The 20,155-nt window shown below is 48.3% G+C and overlaps 1 protein-coding gene across 4 annotated transcripts in view; it reads left to right on the top strand.

Moving 5' to 3' along the window:
* The window catches only part of RIMBP2 (RIMS binding protein 2), a 126,831-nt gene that overhangs the window by 32,736 nt on the left and 73,940 nt on the right, over positions 1–20,155 (top strand). For all 4 annotated transcript variants that reach the window (XM_018061416.1, XM_018061414.1, XM_018061415.1 and 1 more), the window contains exons 3-4: positions 11,469–11,573; positions 19,246–19,296. In XM_018061416.1, coding sequence (XP_017916905.1) covers positions 11,472–11,573; positions 19,246–19,296 — 153 coding nt within the window. In that variant the 5' untranslated portion in view covers positions 11,469–11,471. The remainder of the gene's footprint in view (positions 1–11,468; positions 11,574–19,245; positions 19,297–20,155) is intronic.

Here is a 20,155-nt window from a genome sequence, read left to right as displayed (position 1 = left end):
TCTCCAGAATGCACCAGTGTCTATACACATGTGAGTTTATCTCTTGACCTCTGGTGAAGCAATGTTTTTGCCGATGTGGAGGGAAGCTGTAGTCTTAGGTAGTTGCCACACATAGTTGGTCAGTGTGATTTCCTTTCATCCTGCCCCAAAGCCCAGGAGAGTCCTTTATCTGCCCCAACTCTGTCCATCCTCTCTGAGACGGCAAGCACAGAATGGACCTGCCTTCTGGATGGGAGGTGGGGGAGGAGTGGAGGAGAAATAGAAGAGAGTAACAGAAAGAAATATTGATCAATAGCTCAAAAATATTAACCTCGCAACACTGTGGTTTTCTGTGTGTGTTTCAGCATAGACATATCTTCTGGCTGTATTTGGAAAATCAATGCTGTATGGGATGAATCAATAGTATATCCTTATGCCAAGACATCTGAGTATGTTTAATATGTTTGTATGGTCTTTAGTCTTGTCTGTTTCTTTGCTTTGACTGGTTCATAGATGTTACTAATGTTCAACTCACAGCTCCAAACCCCATCTATCATCTGAGTTAATTTTTTCTCCCACCATTCACTGAACTCCACAGATTTCAGACTTCAAAACCAATCACTCTCCTGTTGTTGGTTTAAACATTTTCTCACCATCCATTTATCTCTACGCTTTATCAGCCTTCAAAATTCATCTCTTAGAGAACATTTGATAAATGGAAGACACTAACCCTATCAGCACGGCTTTCCTCTGGGAGAATTAGTCCATGTGTCTGGTTCACAGTTAAAATGTGGGATCCCTAGTGGGGAGAATTCTCTCTCCTCTAGTCTCCCTAAAGGTGGCAACTTAGTTTCCTGACAGCCAAAGGGCAACTCTTCCATCCATAAGCGTTGATTGAATTCCATTTGGCAAATGTGAATTAAGCTTCTACTGCCTGTGGAGTATGGGTATGGAAGAGACATTTAGAGTCCAGTTGAGAAAGTGAGAATTGCACAAAATTAATCAGAACGGTACAAAGTCTATAATCTATATGCAGAATAGGGATAGTAATAATGCATATATTATATGCAGAATGATAATAATGACAATGCTTTTGCTATATGCAGAATAATGATAGATACCACAAGTGAAGAGCTTCCCAGGTGACTCAGTGGTAAAGAATCCACCCGCCAATGCAGGAGACACGTGTTCTGTCCCTGGGTTGGGAGGATCCCTTGGAGAAGGAAATGGCAACTGGCTCCAGTATTCTTGTCTGGGAAATCCCATGGACAGAGGAGCCTGGTGGACTACAGTCCATACAGTTGCAAAGAGTCAGGCACAACTTAGAGGCTAAACAACAACAACAACAACCATAAATGACAGTGAAGAGAGAGTTGAGATTGGGTTGGGGCCATGGGGAAGATGTTCTGGATAAAGGGCTTCATTTATTCCATCCCACTATGTGCCAGAGACTGTTCTAGACTCTGGGGTGTATCAGCAGATGGAGATGAGTTCTCTGATCATGTGGATCTCACCGATAAACAGGGAGGAGGGAAGATGTAGAAGAAATAAACATAAAAATAGACAAACTAACCTCTGGTGGATTTAAATGCTGTGACAGGTCAGCCATGTGAAGATTGCAAGGACCAGCATTCCAGGCAGTGGGATGGTATATGCTTCCCATGTGGAGGTGGGTATGATCTTGACATAAGAGTGGAGCTGATCAGAGGCCAGCATAGCTAAATAGTGAAGAAGGGAAGGAAGAGATTAGGAGACAAGTGGACCCCATCATAGAGGAACCTTTCAGCAGTAGCAAAGAGTTTGAATTTTGCTCCAAGTGTAACTGCAACCCTTGAGTAATTTAAGCAGAAGACAGGGTAGTAGTCAGGGTTCTCCAGAAAAGCAAAACCAGTCGGATGTACAGAGAGAGAGAAAGATGTCGATACAAGAGATTTATTCGAGGAATTGGCTCGGCAGTTGTGGAGGCCAAGAAATCCCATGATCTCCCTGCCACCTGCAAGCTGGAGAACTGGGAAAGCCAGTGGTGTCATTCAGTCCAAGTCCAAAGGCCTGAGTATTTGGTGGCTGATGATGTAAGTCCTAATCTGAGCCCCAAAGCCCAAGAAGCAGGAAGCTGATGTCCAAGGGCAGAAGATACACATCCTAGCTCAAACAGATGGAGAGTGATTCCTCCTTCCTCTGCCTTCTCATTCTATCTGGTCCTCAGCATAAGGGATGGCACCCTCTCACACCAGGGAGAACCATCTGCTGTACTCAGTTCCCCAATTCCAATGCTAATCTCTTCCAGAAACAGCGTCCCAGACTCACCCAGAAGACATGCCTTCCCAGCTCTCTGGGCATCCCTTAGCTCAGGTGAGTTGACACAGAATTAGCCATCACAGATGCCTATGTTTTGGAGGGAGCACCCTGGCTGCTCTGGGGGACCTTTCAGGGAGCAGGACTGATGGTAGGAAGACCAACTCCAAAGTCTGGTTATTGTCTGGCGGAGTCATGATAATGTCCAGCCCGGTGATGATGGAAGTGGAGATGGAGAAAAGAGCCAACCCAGGAAGTTTTGGTGCAAATGGAAGATTTTCTAAAGACTTGGATGTGGAGCAAGGAGGATAGGGGAGCAAAAATGACTCCCGGCTTTTTGGCTGTAGGATCTGAATGGCTGGTGGGATCATTGCTGAGATGGGGCAAGTGGGGGTTGGAAGTGGTTGGAGAAAGAAAGTCAAGAACTCTGTTTTTGGACAGGTTGAATTTGAGCTTCCTCCTGTACATCCACATGGAGATGAGAAATAGGCAGTTGAATATGAGTGTAGAAATAAAGATTTTATTTGGGAAGGCGAGTGTATAATTGGAGTTAAAATCGTAATGTGAGATAAGACCCCATAAAGAAAGAACATCCATAGAACAGTGACTGGTCCAGGTTTCAGAGATCAGACAGAATCGGAGAGGAAGAGCAGAGAAGAGGAGACACTGGGCCAATGTGGGGGTTCCGGGCCAGGAGCAGAGCGGGTGTTTCATGAGGAGGTGGACCCTGGTGTCGCATGCTGCTGAGAGATGATTCCATCAGGCAGAGAAGTGACCTCTGGCTTGGACAGTAGGGATCTCCTTGGTCAGCTTGGCAGGAGGCTGCTAGCTGAGCAGTAGGATGCGAGCCGGGGTAAAGAAGCTTGAAGGGTGAGTGGGGAGTGAGGTCGTGGAGACAGTGGGTGCAGACAACACTAAGCAGTTTGCTGGAAAAGGAAACAGATATGTGGGCAGCAGCTGGAGGGGAACGTGGCTTTGAAGGGACAGGTAGGATGAGGGAAGATCCCCCAGCTGTGATGCTTATTATAGTTAACCTCAAACACGATGTCCCCTGAGACAGACTGGGACCTGGGACCCTTTGCTGTAGTGCTTGCGCCTGGACAATGCTTCCTCGGGCAATAAAATACAAAGAAATTGTAAGGGACTAAAAATAGTTGCATGCGCAGTTGGGGCAAATTATGGACAAAAAGGTACAAAAAGACCAAAACTCCAATTGCCACTGCTAAAGAGCTGGGAGCAAAAACAGGGTGTTGGGAGCAAAAGCAGGGTACTGCACATGCCCCCTGCCCTCAACACCAGTAGAGCGGTGGGCAGACCACCTGTCACTCCCCCAGCCTGACTCCTGGACACACCCCTACCCTCACATAAAGAACCAGCTCTCATGCCCTCAGGGAGCAAGCAAGCCGGGAAACCTGTTACTTTTCACTCCCTGCTTGCTGCAGCAGGGGTCCCAATAAAGCCCTGCCTGAATTTCTTGTCTGGCCTCTTGTCAATTTCTATTGATTAAGGAAGGCCAACAACTCTGATCAGGAACACCCAGAAGGGCTTATATTTTTACACATTTTGCTTTTCTGACAACCACTTCATGTTGACTTGGTCTATCAGTCTGAAAAACTTAACAGCTATTTCCACCTCAGCTGTTCCCATCCATCTGACCTACACACTCCTGTTCCCCTTTCGTCTCTACGCAAGAAGCCCACTAAGGTGTCTGTGGCCCCTCTATCCTCCAGTGACCCCCATGTCTGTGGCAGCACGCCTGGAAGAATTTTATATTCAGTTAATGTTTCTAATGAATCCTTTAAGGCAAATGGTTTCCTCCTTCCACTAATAACTTCCTTCCCGAAGCTAAATAAAGATTACGCAGGCTGTATTTGGCAGTGCCCGCTTCCAAAATAAACAGAAGCACAAAAATTAGCTGGAACAATAGTATCATTAAACAGCTGCATAATTGTTCATCCGAACCAGATCGGCTTGTTCTGGAGTCTGAAAATGCGGATCTGCCCCTGGTAGAGTTTCACACTGAAGACGGCCATGGAGAAGTGGCCTCAGGCCAGCAAAGGGTCAGTGGTTAGGCGGACTCTGGCTCTGAGGTTTGTCGTTTTGGGATGGCTTCCAGGCTCTGGTGGGCCCTTTAGCAAGGCACCCAGCTTCCCTGAGTCTGTGCTGTGTGTGTGCTCCGTGGCTTCGTCGTGTCAGATTCTTTGTGGCCCCGCAGACTGCAGGCCCCATAGGCAGCCCACCAGGCTCCTCTCTCCATGGGATTTTCTGGGGAAGAATACTGGAGTGGGTTGCCATTTCCTCCTCTAGGGCATCTTTCATATCCAGGGATCGAACCCGTGTCTCTTGTGTTGCCTCCACCGGCAGGCAGATTCTTTGCCGCTAGCATCATGAATCTGTGGCCTATTGTAAACATAATCACAATGCCCAGCTCTCAGTGTTAGTTGAGAGAGTGCCTGGTACACAGTATTAGTAAGTGCTTACTAAATGGTATGCGTTTTATGTAACACCATCGTCTAACCAGTACCATCATCTTGATCACTTATTGCCTTGCTGGTAGGGTCCTTGGTCATAGAATGTATTCTACCCCCACCCCCGGCCACTTTGAGTTTTTTTAAATTTGTTTTTAATTGGAGGATATTTGCTTTACAATATTGTATTGGCTTCTGCCATACAACAACGTGAATCAGCCATAAGTGTACATATGTCCCCTCCCTCTTGAACCTCCCCCCTATTCTCACCCCATCTCACCGTCGCTCAGTCGTGTCCGACTCCTAGCGACCCCATGGACTGGAGCCCACCAGGGTCCTCCATCCATGAGATTCTCCAGGCAAGAGTACTGGGGTGGGGTGCCATCGCCTTCTCCCTAGGTTGTCACAGAGTACCCCATTGAGCTCCCTGGGTTATATAGCAACTTCCCATTAGCTAGCTATTTTACACATGGCAGCATATATGTTTGGAGAAGGCAATGGCACCCCACTCCAGTACTCTTGCCTGGAAAATCCCATGGATGGAGGAGTCTGGTGGGCTGTAGTCCAAGAGGTCGCTAGGAGTCGGACACGACTGAGCGACTTAGTAGCAGCAGCAGCAGCAGCAGCAGCAGCATATATGTTTCAAGGCTACTCTGTTTGTCCCGCCCTCTTCTTCCCCCACTGGGTCCGCAAGTCTGCTCTCTATGTCTGCATCTCTATTCCTGCCCTGCAAATAGGTTCATCAGTACCAGTTTTAGACAAGGGTGCCCACTCTTGCTACTATTATTCAACATAGCTTTTGGAAGTCCTAGCCATAGCAGTCAGAGATGAAAAAAGAAATGAATCCAGATTGGAAAAAAAGTAAAACTCTCACTATTTGCAGATGACATGATACTGTACATAGAAAACCCTGAAGATGCCACTGGAAAATTATCAGAGCTAATCAGTGAATGTAGTAACGTTGCAGGATACCAAGTTAATACACAGAAATCCCTTGCATTCCTATACGCTAACAATGAAACATCAGAAAGAGAAATTTAACCATCCCATTCGCCATTGCACCTTGAGTTTTATGTTAAAGCAGCATCACATTATGGTTAATGACATGATGTTAAATTACATGATACTGTAATATGTAATGATGATGTATTATAGCACACCACATTATCCGATGCCCTATCACATGATACTTTATCACATGATGCTTTACGTGACACTTTGTTACATAATACTGTATTGCAGTATCCTGGGTCATGATAACCACCAAGGTTGATGAGAAGGGGTTTTCTTATATTCAGAGTAAAAGATAATAGGCTTAATAGATTCCAGGTACTATCCTAACTCATGTAATATTCAAAACCCCTCTTCAAAGCAGGTGGTCATTCATAATTAACTAATAAACATTAGTTATTTAATTGTTAATTAACTATCTAAAAGGGCTTCCCTGGTAGCTCAGCTGGTAAAGAATCTGCCTGCAATGCAGGAGACCCTGATATGATTCCTGGGTCAGGAATTTCCCCTGGAGAAGGGATAGGCTACCCACTCTAGTATTCTTGGGCTTCCCTCGTGGCTTAGATGGTAAAGAATCCACCTGCAGTGTCGGAGACCTGGATTTGATCCCTGGGTTGGGAAGATCCCCTGGAGGAGGGCATGGCAACCCACTCCAGTATTCTTGGCTGGAGAATCCCCATGGACTGAGGAGCCTGATGGGCTACAGTCCATGGGGGTCAGTCACAAAGTGTCAGACACAACTGAGGGACCAAGCACAGCACAGCACAGCCATCTAAAAATTGATCCAAATGCTAATAAATAGTTAATCCAGAAAAAGAAAATGAAGCCCAGGGAGGTTGAGTCACTAGCTGAAGGCAACAGAGCTGGGATTTAAACCCAGGCAGTCTGCTTCTTGATCACTGCACCCTGCCCTTCTTCTGACCTGAGGTTCTGGAAGCACACCTCCATCATCACTGTCTCTGCAAGCACATGCTGGGGAATGTTTGGAAAGTTCCAGGAACTTGGTGGAGGCCAGTGTGACAGGTGCAGGATGGATGAGTGGGCAGAGCTGAGCTCTGAGGAGTCACAGGGGAAGATCACAAAGGACGGCTTGTTTACTGAGTACCCGTCCAGGGGCAAGGACCACAGCCTGAGACATCCTAGGAAGGAGAAGCAGACAGTGGGCTCATAAAGTGCAAAATATATTGGATGGCGATAAGTGCTCTGGAGTGAAATAAAGCAGGGAGGAGAATAAGGATGCTCTGGGGGTGGTTACCGCTTTAAATATGGCTTCTCTGAGATGGTGGCATTTGGGCAAAGACTGGAGTTTGAGAGAACAAGCGCTTCCAATATCAGGTGGGGGAAGCATATGACTGGCAGAGAGAACAGCATATGCAAAGGCCCTGAGGTGCCTGGCCCTTGGAAAGAGTCAGAAAATCAAGGCATGTGGAGCAGAGCAGGTGAGACGGACAAGAGTGACATCAGAGAGGAAGGAGCAGCTCTCACAGTCCCCCCACCATGGCAGCACCACAGTTTTACTCTGGGCGATGAGGACCCCTGGGGGGTTCTGAGCAGAAGAGGCGCATGACCCACCTCCTGGGTGCAGAGACCCCTCAGGCCGTGGGCTGCCAGGGGTTGGCCTCCTTGTGGGCATCTGCTCAGTTTAGGCTGACAAGACCAGATAGGAAGTCATCAGTCACTCTCTGGAAAGACATTCCTCCTTGAAGTGGCGGGGAAGAAAGTCTCCCTTTCCTTGCTGTGGGACTTTGTGCAAACCAGTGAGCAGTGATGGAGCAGGGAACATTCTGGAAGCTTCCTGGGGGCTCAGTGCAGTCCTCACAGCCCCACAGTCCTGTTAGCAGCTTGGCTCAGTGCCTTGTCTCAGTGGGAATGGGCGATGTCCTTGTGCCGTGATGTTCCTGCGCCTGGGCACTTCCAACCACAGCCTCCACGAGGGCAGAGCTCCATCACCTGCCACGGTCTCTGCTTCTTCTCCGTGAGGCTCCAGCCAATTCACTGAATGCTGCCAGCCTCTGCAATGCTTGCAACTCCATACCCGCCCTCCCATCTCACGCCATATTTTTCTCTGTAACACTTAGGACCGCCTGAAACACTTCATATTGTTTAATGCATGTGAATAGAGTCTGTCTCTCCCTCCAGAGTGTAAGCTCCAAGAGAGCTGGTTTTATGTTTGTTTTCATTGTTATCACCTTCAGAACTTAGAGTGGCAATTGGCACATGACAGATACTTGGTAATTGTTAAATGAATGAATGAGTGAGTGAATTTTCTTTACAGTATTGGACTGACATTTCATCATAGGATTAGGCTATGTGAATAGACAGTCTTATAAGTCAAAGATGCTTCAATGTCAACTTAAGTGGTTCAGCCTAACACTTCTTGTTACTGTTGACATGTCTATGTTTATTGGCTTGCATAAGCCCTTTCTTATCCACTCTCCCAATTCGAATGCCCATTCATGAAGGCAGAATCCTGTTTTCTGTAGGCCTAGTTTCTTGGCGCATGATAGTTGCCCAATAAACGTTGGTTGAATGAACAAATACATAGAAGAAGAAAGTGAATGAAGGAATGGAAAGAAATGTTCCTCCCTAGAATGAAAAGCGTAACACACACAGTCCCATCAACCCTCTTGACAATCGCATGAATGTTGGTAGAGAATAAATGCTAATGAACTCTGATGCTTTTAAGAAGAAACCCAATACCAGACTAAAGTAATATCCCTCTGAGTCAGTGAGCAGTGTTTGTGGAAGAATTTCCAAAGCTGCTTGGAAGCTCAGAGAATTCCTTATGTCTTTAGAGGCTCTGGTGGTTAGTCTTTTTCAGTGTTCTGAAAATGCCTGGTACCTTGTACTGCTGGTTTGGGAATCAGTGGCTTGATAGTGGACAGTGGGGTCCAAGCATGTCATTAGAGATCATTAGCAATTTCTGGACCCAAATTGGTAATCAGAGAACTCCGCAGGGCCGGGAGAGCCATGGTCAACATTGGCTCTTGGGGGTCTACAAGGCAAATAAGGAAGGCGAGACTTGGTGAGACCAGGAAGGCTGGAGACCGGAGTGCATGCAAGAAGGTGGATTCTCCTCCTGTCCACAAATAGACACGAATGACGCATTCCAGCCCCAACCCAGGCAGGTTATAGTCATCACCAGGCATGCCCGTTTCCACATTTCAGAGAATTTTGTTCATATTTGGGGGGTTCTATCTTCCCAGGATCCCGAGTTTCCATAGCAACAGTGAAACCACCACTCCTCTGCTGAAGGGTTGACTATAGTAACTCCCCTATATATACGAACAAGTTCTGTTCTGAGAGCATGTTTGTAAGTCCAATTTGTTCATAAGTCCAACAAAGTTAGCCTAGGTACCCAACTAACACCATCGGCTATATAGTACTGTACTGTAATAGGTTTATGATACTTAACATACAATAATACATTTAAAAAGCGAACAAAAATTAAAGAAAACATTTTTAAATCTTACAGTACAGTACCTTGAAAAGTACAGTCGTCCAGTATAACAGCCAGCACACAGGGACACATTGGCAACTTTGCCATTTCAGGAGACTTACTGTAATTGCAGCTTTCCATCAAACTAAGACAGCAGAGAGCCTGTAAGGTTGTTTAGCCCAAAATGGAAGACAAAGTCAGCATATGACGTCACCACACGAGTAATGTGTGCAACATGGAAGGCAGGAAGACTTCACTTCTTAATACAAATGAACCACAAAACTTCGGGACATGAACCCCCAGAGCTTCCCCATTCACAGTTTAAACTGGCTGAGTGACAAGATCATTCCTGGAAGAAAAGAGCTTTTGGTGGTAGCAGGTGGAATGGACGTGGGAAAAACGGTGAAAAGCATAGAGTTTGCCTCTCTGCCCTTATCTGTCTGTGCCCCCTTCCCCAGGCTAGGGGATAAAAATAAGCAAAAGAATTAAAACGGTAAAATTTTAAAGTAATAAATAATAACAATCACCAACAAATTCAAGCCAAGGAGGAAAGTACATTAGGGTCCCCTCCCCATTGTATCAGGCTTCCCTGGTGGCTCAGATGGTAAAGAGTCTGTCTGCAATGTGGGAGACCTGGGTTCGATCCCTGGGTTGGGAAGATCCCCTGGAGGAGGGCATGGCAACCCACTCCAGTGTTCTTGCCTGGAGAGCCCCCCTGGACAGAGGAGACTGGCGGGCTACAGCCCATGGATGGGATCACAGAGTTGGACACGACTGAATGGCTAAACGCAGCACAGCCCCACTATGTTACGATGTCTCCCGTCTGTATGGCGCGAGCATACCCTCAGCTGTCAGGCCACTGGAAGGACAGGCTGGGTGTGCAGGGATGGCGACAAGCAGGAGGCGCGTGCTCAGGAAGGGACCAGCCTCTGCCAGCTCCTGCAGGTGAGACGTGGAGCTAAATCTTCCCTTTTCTGAAGGAATCTGGACTTTTCTGTGAAAGATCCCAATTTTTAAAACTTTGGCTGCTAAATCACCTTTGGCATTTGTTGTCGTTATTGTTGTTGAGTCGCTGAGTTGTGTCTGACTCTTTTACAACCCCATGGATTCCAGCCCCTCAGACTCCTCTGTCCATGGGATTCTCCAGGCAAGAATACAGGAGTGGGTGGCCGTGCCCTCCTCCAGGAAAGCTCCCCGACCCAGGGATCTAACCTGCGTCTCCTGCCTTGGCAGGCAGATTCTTTACTGTTGAGACACATAGATCTCATTATAAAAAGAGAAAGAGGAGAGAAGGAAGGAAAGGCGGGAGAAATGAAGGAGAGAGGAGGAGCGGGGTGAGGGGGAAGGAAGGTGAAGAAAGAAGCTAAATTCAAATGGTTTGCCGTGAAATCTTCCACGAGATTCTGCCTGTGTGAAAGTTGGTCCCACCTGTGCCTTTTTTTGCATGGTGTCATTTCTCATGGTTCCTTCCCACCAGGGTTCACAGGTGGTCACAGTTAGGGTTAAGGAGGTCCTCGTGTCCTCTGATGCCCACTGATGGGTTCTCCTGGGGGATGACTTTGGATGACAAGAGGTCATCAGAGCAGGGAGAAGATGCTCTGGTTAGAGGAAGGGTCCAGCCCTGGGACCCCCTGCCTTGGCAGGACGTTTGCAGAGGGACCAATGGAGGGACATTTGGACTCATGGGGGGCTGAGCACCCCACTTCACCAGAGTGATCAGACAGGACCAAACCCTGAGATTCGGAGGCTCCATAGAAGTGTCAGATTTGAGTGCCCGATGGCCGCTTACCGTGTGTGTCAAACAAGGAAAACTGCGTGTTAGTTTTCCCATCTGTAGAATGGGGCCAGTTACATTACCTCACTCCTATGGTTATTGTGGGTGACATTAGTTACGTGGTAGTAAGAAGCTTGAAGCAGTAGCCCTATCTAGGGAGAGAGCCATGCATCTTGGCTGGTATTTGCAGAAGACCTGGGGGTGGCGGCGGGGGCGGAGAAAGAGACAATTTTTCAAACAGAGAGAAGAGAGATTCACCTCCACACGGGAACCTGCAGCTCTGCTCACGTGCTCTTGGCACATAAAACAGAAAACGTGCGAACGGGAGGAAGGCTTGTGGGTGTGAGGATTTCCCCGGCTGATCCTGCCGCCCTGGGGAGAAGCCGGGGATGCAGGCGGTGAGTCAGACCGGGGAGCCGGCTGGCTGTGGGGGAACCCAGGACATGGCTCCCTGCAGGGCGCTGGGCTGACCTGACCTGTGTGTCTCCCCCTGCCTCCCCAGCACATGCGAGAGGCCGCAGAACGGCGGCAGCAGCTGGAGTTGGAGCATGAACAAGCCCTGGCCATCCTCAACGCCAAGCAGCAGGAAATTGACCTCCTGCAGAAGGTGAGCTGGGCTGGGGCTGGGGGCCTGGGAGGAGGCTGGCAATGCACTGGGGACCTAGAGCGTGGGTGGCTGGCTGCTCTCCCGAGCCTTTTCTCACGCGCTCGGGAATGACTTCTTCTTGGTGTGGAAAGATTCCCCGTGTGCTCTAGTTTCTCCTCAGCTAACTTTGATTATGTTCTAAGCTGCAAAAAGCAAAGGAAAAGCTCTAACAGTTGATGCTGGCGAGATTATAGGGAAAAGGACATGCCTGTAGGTTATTAAAATGGGGCGTGAATTGCTTTATCTCTGGGGCTAAGTGACCTGACAGCATCCTTGAGAACTAAAGGTCTATTTGACCCTGCAACCTTCTGTTCTGGGAGTATACCTGTAAGAAATACAGGAACCAGTTTTGGTTTGGTGTGACTTGGATCCTGCTGTGTGGGCATAGGTAACAAGATTAAATCCAATGCCCATCCAAGGGTGAGGCTGGGTGGACTGTGGGGCATCCATACCACAGAGCAAGTGTGACCACATTGGGAGGAAGAAATTCGGTTTATAGATGCCATCTCATCGGATTTACATGATGTGTTATTAAGTGAGCAAATCAAGTTTTGGGGCAATATATGTAGCATGATCTCATGAACCAAGGACAAGAGAGGGAGAAAGAGAGAGACAGGGAACACAAAAAGAAGAAAGCAAAGGAGAGGAGTAAGGAGAGAAAAGATGGTAGGAAGGACAAAGGCCAAAACCAGAGGGAGGGAGAAGGGGAAGGGCGGAGGGGACCAAGCAGTTCAGAAGGTGTATCCCCTTGGCACCTGGGTGGTTTGGGGACCAAGAAAGTTAGCATCCTTAATCAGCAGCCTTGGTCTTCCTGTCTCTGTCCAGATGAATCTGGGGACCCCTCCTTCAGAACCATGGGGCTTGGGGTCCCTGTGTATATTTCTCATTGAGTTTCATTCCTGAAGCCCTGTGTCCCTCATCCATGGGAGGGCAGCCCAGCCCTTCCAGGCAGGACCCAGCTTGACCACTGATACAGGTGCTGGTCCCAGTTACGCCTCCCCTCACTGGGATGAGCAGCCGACACCTCCTCCTCCATCAGTGGCACCCGCACCTCCAGCCCCTCCAGGTCTTTGATCTCAAAGAACCCAGTGGCTCGCCTTATCTGGCTGGAGATCCCTATCTGTTGGAGTGTTTTTCTCCTCCTGAGTTTATTAGCAGAGCGTGTAGCATCAAGCAGATAACTTCTGGTGCTGTTTTCCTAATTATTTGTGGAGACCTCGTGCTAAGGATAGATTTCATTATGCTGGTACAATAGAGACTGTCACAGTCCTTATTACCTGTCATAATAAGTTGGCTGGCACGCTGAGAAGCAAGATTTCATTAGATGCTATCCAGAAAGGATATTGCAGGGATGCAGACAGCGATATTACTCCTGTCTTCTCCCCCTTTCCGTGCGTGAGGGACCTTCCGGCGCCTGGTGCCTGCACTCCTTCACCGCATCCCTGGGAGGCACGTCCCCAGGCTGGGAGCATCCAGGACAGAAATACAAATATTGTCCAGCAGGGTGACAGGTTGGCTTTTCTTACCAGAGTGTCCTTCTCCTTTAGCCTGGAGTTTTATCTATGAAACACTTGATACCGAGGAACATGCACTAGAACCAAGTCCATTATTCAGCTCCCGGTGTCTCTCTTGAGCATCATCCAACTTCTTTTGCTTTTGCTTTGTTTTCCCCCATGAATTCATCCTTGCCTCTATTTTGGACACACTGATGCTTCATCGGGAGGTGGCTGGCGGGGAGCAGAGGAAGAAAATCTAATGAAGGATGAATGTACAAACCTTGTAATTTCTTAGAGCTCTGATTTTTAAAATAAGAGAGTATTAGAAAGGTTGAGACTTGAGTGGAACAAGATTGGTGAGTTCTTTCCAGCGTTCACGTCTGTGTTCCATTTCCAGCACGGACAGCCCTTGTGCTCCATTTGCTGTCCGGATCACTCACTCACTCGTTCACTCATCAGCACATGTTTGCTGGCTGCCGCCTATGTGTCGGCTGCTCAGCCGTCGTTCTGGAAACCAGGAATGCAGTGCAGAGTCGGACCAGACCTCTGGCTTACAGAGTGAGAGGAAGTGAACGAGTCATGAGGAAGTAAAGTTCAGATCAGGGAAATGCCGTAAAGGAAACACAGAATGAAGACTGCTGAGGACAGTGACTTTATATGGGGTGAAGTTGAAATGAGCGGCAGACACCTATTATAGAAATGCTCATATTCTATGGAAGGCCGAATTCTAGCCCTTGTCCCTCTATCATAATAAAAGTCACCAGAGCGCCCTGAGTTCCAGTTTGATCATCATGAGACAGCAACGTGAGATAGTTCCTAGAAGCTGTCTACAGTCCCATTGACTACAAGTCCTATTATTTATTTTTACTGGAGTATAGTTGATTTGTGCCTTCCCAGGTGGCGTTGTGGTAAAGAACCTGCTTGCCAACGCAGGAGGCCTAAGAGACGCAAGTTTGACCCCTGGATCAGAAAGATCCCCTGGAGAAGAGCATGGCAACTTACTCCAATACTCATGTTTGGAAAATCCCCTGGACAGAGGAGCTGGTTGAGCTACAGTCCAGGGGGTCACAAAGAGACACAACTGAAGTGACTTAGTACACACATGCATAGTTGGTTTATAATGTGTTAATCTCTGTTGTGCAGAAAAGTGATTCAGTTATACACACACACATATATGTATATTCTTTTTAAAATATCCTCTTCCATTTTGGTTTATCCCAGGAGATTGTTACAGTTCCCTGTGCTCTGCAGGAGGACCTTGCTGTCTGTCCGTTCTATACATAGTAGTTTGCATCTGCTCACCCCGAACTCCCACTCTGTCCCTCCCCTAATCCTCCTCTCCCTCGGCAACCACCTTCTGTTCTCTGCGTCCTTGAGTTTGTTTCTGCTTCATAGGTAGGTTCGTTTGTGTCCTAGTCTAGATTTCACATGTAAGTGCTGTCATATGGTGTTTGTCTTCTCTGTCTGACTTATTTCACACAGCACGATCATCTCTAAGTTGCTTCCGTGTTGCTGCAAATCCCAGTACAGGATTTCTTGAACGCACTCCTGTGGGACCCAGCCTCATCTCGCCAATGCCATGGTTTTTGTTAAGTCACCCGTGCGTGGATGTTCTGCTCAGTGGTTAGTGTCCTGCCCTCCTCTTCTTTCACCCAGAGGCACATTTTGAGAGGGTCTGACTCCCCAAACCCTAGGCTTCCAGGATCCTACCCTCTTCCAAGTTTCTCCTTCCTCACAGAAGCCCTCTAAGCATCCTCAAGGCTCAGCCTGCCATCCACATCTCTCTTTTTAAATTTTTTCTGTATTTATTTCGTTGTGCTGGGTCTTCCTTGCTGCACAAGGGCTTTCTCTAGCTGCAGTGAGCGGAGGCTGCTCTGGTTGCGGTGCTTGGACTTCTCATGGTGGTGGCTTCTCCTGTTGTGGAGCGTGAGCTCTAGGGTGCATGGGCTTCAGAAGTGGTGGCTCCCAGGCTCTAGAGCACGGGCTCCATAATTGTGGTGCTCAGGCTTACGTGCTCTGCAGCACTGTGGGATCTTCCCGGATCAGGGATGGAATTCGCGTCTCCTGCATTGGCAGGCAGATTCTCTCCCACTGAGCCACCCGGGAATCCCCTACATCTCTTCTTGACCTCCGCTGCTCCTTCCATGACCTTGTCTGGTTCCATAGGTGTGAATGCCATCTGTGTGCCAACTCCCACATGTGGATCTCCCAAGTGGGATTCCACTGAACCCCACTTCTTTCCAGCTGGTTGTCCAGCTTGGATGATCTCAAACGTCCTGTCTCAAGCTGAAGTCCATTCCGCCCTCAGCAAGGCATGCTCTGCACAGCTTGCCAGGCTCTGCAAAGGGCAGTGTTTCCTTTTTGGCACAGCCTTTACTTTCCCCCTGGAGTGAATTGCCTCTTTCTGTGTGTTTGCTCAGTCTTCTGTGTGCTCATCACTCTCTTATTCCCAAACTTCCTGCCAGAGTGTTAAAATTTCTCTCAAGTCAACCAGACTCCTCTGGGGATGTTTTCATTCCATTTTCCTCTGAGACATCTGGCCTGGAGCCTGGCCTCATCTTCCAGTCCAGGCTGGTTGCCCCAGAAGCCGGATGCTATATTGGGTCTAGAAACGCCCTTCACCATCATCTTAGGAATTCCCTTAACACCACTCTGTACTTTGTGGGATTTGCTTCTTCCCAGATCCTGAAATATGTACAGCATGTGTGTAAGGAAGCCAAGGATATATCTTCCCATTAAATGCAAGTGGATTTTCCGACCCTGTGTAGTCCTTGGAGATCGCTTTGTGGTTTCAGCTTCACCTCTGGACTTGGCCACCCTAAGGAAGGTCCAGGCTTTCAGGGACTCAGCTGATGTCAGGGACCCAGAACCTTCTCCAGGGAACCTCCCCCTCCTCCCTGGAAGTACAGCTCTTCCCTCTGCTCAATATGGTGATTGGGAGAAGCAAGGGAAATAGTGGGCAAGTGAGAACACCTGTTGAATTGAAGAATGGATGAATGATCAAGCTGCCCAAGGCTATTCTAGTGGGAGTCTAGGTGAGACAAGACCATTGGCCAACCCTTATTTCTGGTAGCTGGTGGAGATGTAAGCTTAAAAAAAAATAGAAGTCCAAGCAGATACAGTCCTGTCTACGAGGACTTTTCCATGGGACACCTGCTTCATGGAGATCACTGAACCAGGAGCTTGGCTGAGAATCCTCACTTTCATTCATTTGGCAAACAGTCCTTGAGCATCGCATGTTGGCTCTGTGACGGCTAAGAACACAGCAGTGAGCCAGGCTGTGAATATAGGCTATGGACAATGACAATGATAATAAAAGCTACACCATGAACATTTGCTTTCAGTGTAGCATATTCTGGGCCTGGTCCTAGGCAGACATCTGTCATCTTATTTAAACCCCTGCCCACCTCTGACTCCTGCCCTGTCGCCCTTCCTGTAGCCACACTGGGCTCCTCTCTGTCACCCAAACATCCCCCTCTCTGCTCTTCCCTGAGAATGCATGGCCCCCAAATAATGACAGAGCTGGCTTATTGTTGTCATAGGAGTCTCTCCCGGCTGCCCTGCCTGAATGGACTTCATCACCCCTGCTCTGGCGTTCTCTCCCACTCATCCCCTTTAGTGATGCCACTTGCTCATTGTACCTTTTTGCCTGTTGTCTGCATCCCAAGTGGAGTGTCTGCACTCCCAGGACATTGCCTGACACAGCAGGTACTCAACAAGTGATGTTCGGAAACTTTGAATGAATGAATGAACAGAGATACTCAGGAACCTTGAATGAATGAATATGGATGAATGAATGAATAACTGCAGGAAAGACCTAGTAAGACTCCATCAGTTGGTCCTGTAACATTACCAGGATAACTGATGGTAAGTTCCAGGCCATCCTTGGTAAGTGTCTGTTGAATGTGTGAGCGGTGACAGCAATCAGCTCTCACTGTAACCTGTGGGATGCAGGTCCCCTCACAGATGCAGGACCTGAGGTTAGACAGCATGGGCCAGGTCCCTTGGAGGCCTGACTCCAGAACTCTAGTGTCTCTCTAGGGAACCGGTGAGCAGAGTCCAGTCGCTCTAACTGCTTCCTTTTCCTGTGTGGGTTACATCCTCATCTTATTACAAGTAGCAGTTATAATCTCAGTGCATGAGCTAAATTGTCCACATTTAAAATTCATCTGCAAATGCCACTGTTGTTTTAAATTCCTCCCGTGTGGGAAACGAAGGCTCCCAGGCTGAAGGCCATTTTGACATGCTCACTGCTAATAGAAACCAAACCTACCCTGCAGCTCGTAAAACTGCTTTCCCTCCATGTCAGATGCTCCCCTTGCTTGTTTTGGATTTAGTTGTTGTGTGTGGAGAACAGGGACATCTCAAGCTGACCTTCTGAGTTCATTCAGCGTCTTGATTTCTCCTACGATCCATGCCTGGGATATTGATTGATGCTCACGGCTTCCTCAGCTCTGTGGAACCCGGGGACCTGATTTGAGGATCTGTACATGCCATAATTTAGTTCCATGAATCTCACTGTCTTTTCTGTGGAGTTGATATTAACAGCACCTGTAAATGACCCCCACCCACTCTCATCTCATCCCACCCAGCATCCATACTCCCAACCCCATCACCAAGGTGCCTGGGAGCTTATTACTCTGAGTGTTACATGTATGGTCTGTCCCAGCCAAATGTCCAAAGCTTTGGCAGCAGGAAATCTATGTCCCTTTTGAACAGCTACCCCTCCCCCTGAAATAGATGTGTTTGCTGGCATGTTAACTCACCCCCTGGACATTTCACCCCTGGATGACAGGCTCCTTCTTCTGACTGTAGGACTGTGGGTCTCCCTAGGAGTCAGAGACCCTCTCAAGTCTACTGTGTTCTGTAGGAAACCATGAAGGTCTCAGCTTCCCCATGTGTTGGCAGTGGCCCCTAAAATGAGCCTCTCTGAAGCTGTCGCCTAGATTCTGCAAGAATTCAGCACTGCCAATTTTAACTGTTAATTTTAGCCGTCTATTCTGATTGCCCAAATGGCCCAGCTTGCAAGTAGCCTACGAAAACGAACTCCTGATTTGTGCTTGAAGCCAGAAACGAAGTTGTTACTGCCAGCTTGGCAGTGTTTTAACAGCCTGCGATGGAGTTTTTGGTTGTTTTTCATTCTGCCAGTTGAAAACTATCTTTGACTCAAGTGGCTCAATGGTGGTGTTATTTATATAATCCCTGTATGTTCTCTAGCTGTTTTGTCTCCCCCACTCCAACCCCATTTCATGATTTATTGTCGCTCTTGTTTTTGCTTTGAAAGGAACAATTTTGAGCCTTTGAAGACTGAGCTGGATTCAAGAATGGTCGAGTTAATTTGCTGGGTTCTATTCACTTCCCCAGCTCTTAAAAGCCTCATTGGAAATATGTGAGAATGAAATGCATATGAATGAACACTATGGAAATATCAGGCTACTTCTCGCTTTTAGTCTGTGCTGGGGAAGCCAAGCCTTTCCCTCTTTCCGACTAATGGAAGTTTTCAAGTGAGAAGTAGAAGCTGTTAAGACAGCTCTCACTGGCTTATTTATGATATCCAACTCTTCTCTTTATTATTCTCCAGCCACCTGGAGAAAATATTCCTCCAGAACTGAGAATCCTGAATGTAAATCTCAGTTTAACAGGTAGATTCTTTCTTGTATGTCACGTGCTTAGTGGAGTCTGACTTTTTCGACCCCATGGGCTGTAACCCGCCAGGCTTCTCCGTCCGTGGGATTCTCCAGGCAAGAATACTGGAGTGGGTTGCCACGCCCTCCTCCAGGGGATCTTCCCAACCCAGGGATCGAACCCACTTTTCTTACATCTCCTGTATTGGCAGGTGGGCTCTTCACCACCTCACGCAGCAGCCCAGTCTCACCAGCCTCTCCATTCTCTGCCAGATGAGGGGGTGCTTTTCAGGTTTTACAAAGAACGTCAAACCCAGCCCCAATACATGCCATCTTGCCCAAAGGAAAGGGGAAAAATGAGAGCTGATTTAGGCCCTGAGAATGTTGGGGCTTGTTAGAGGAATGGCTATCAGTGACCTACACTCCCTGATAACTGCGGCGTTAATCTCTATTTCTGCTGCCTTTTTCCCGCTGTAAACGTTCACTCTTCTGTCTTTTCTCATCCTCCAAAAGGCTCAGGTTGAAGCTAAGAAGGAACATGAAGGTGCAGTGCAGCTGCTAGAGGTAAGCGAGCCAGCCTTGCTGGTTTTCTTCCCGGGGGTGGGTGAGCTCAGGGCATGCTGTGTTAATGCTTTGTAGAAGTCGTAACCGACCTTTACTGAGTGCCCACTGGGTACCCATTACTCCTGCTGTTTACACATCCTCCCGTGTTGTCCATGCAAGCAGACAATTTTCCTGTGGCCACACAGCCAGCATCAGAAATGTGGGTCTCAGAGGTGCTCTGCTCTCCTCTGATTAGATGGGAAGCAGGGAGGGTGAGCCTGCTTCCTTGCAGGAGAAAGGGAAGTGGATCATCCCTACAGGTGTCAGGTGAATGAGGGTATTTTAAGGGATAGTGCTAAGCCTGAGGAAGTACCTGGCATCTGGGCAGGCATTTGCAGATTTAGAGAAAGGACAGTGAAGGAAATCGCAGCAGTGAACACGGTCGAGGAGCGACCACAGGCACTGTCCCCGTGAGCACAGCAGGAGTCACCCTCCCCAGCCACCTGCAGGCCTTTCTCCCCGGCTCTGATGGTGGGGGCTTGGCAGGAGGGGGTAACGTGTCAGAATCACTCTTCTACGCCCGGTTGGTGGCCTCCCATATCCTCGGGAGTGGAGGAAACTCCTGGGGTCCCCCGGGGGGCCTTTGCAGTCTGCATGCCTCATGCATAATAAATGGACATAAGAAATCTCCCTGTTGAAGACAGAGGTCCCCCAGTTACTGACCCCTCACTCAAGACACAACAGCAGGAGAGCTGCCTGCACAGCGTGGGGCGGCCCCACAAGCGCTCCCCCCTAGCTCTGTTCCATCCAGAAAGGCCAGCAGGGCCTCTCCCCTGGGCCTGCGTCTCTGCTTATGGGAAGCGCCTGTCCTCTTTAAGAT

The sequence above is a fragment of the Capra hircus genome, chromosome 17 (assembly GCF_001704415.2).
Source record: "Capra hircus breed San Clemente chromosome 17, ASM170441v1, whole genome shotgun sequence".
Classification (NCBI taxonomy): domain Eukaryota; kingdom Metazoa; phylum Chordata; class Mammalia; order Artiodactyla; family Bovidae; genus Capra; species Capra hircus.
The sequence above is the reverse complement of the archived record's forward strand: the minus strand, read 5'-3'. Positions and strand labels throughout refer to the sequence as shown.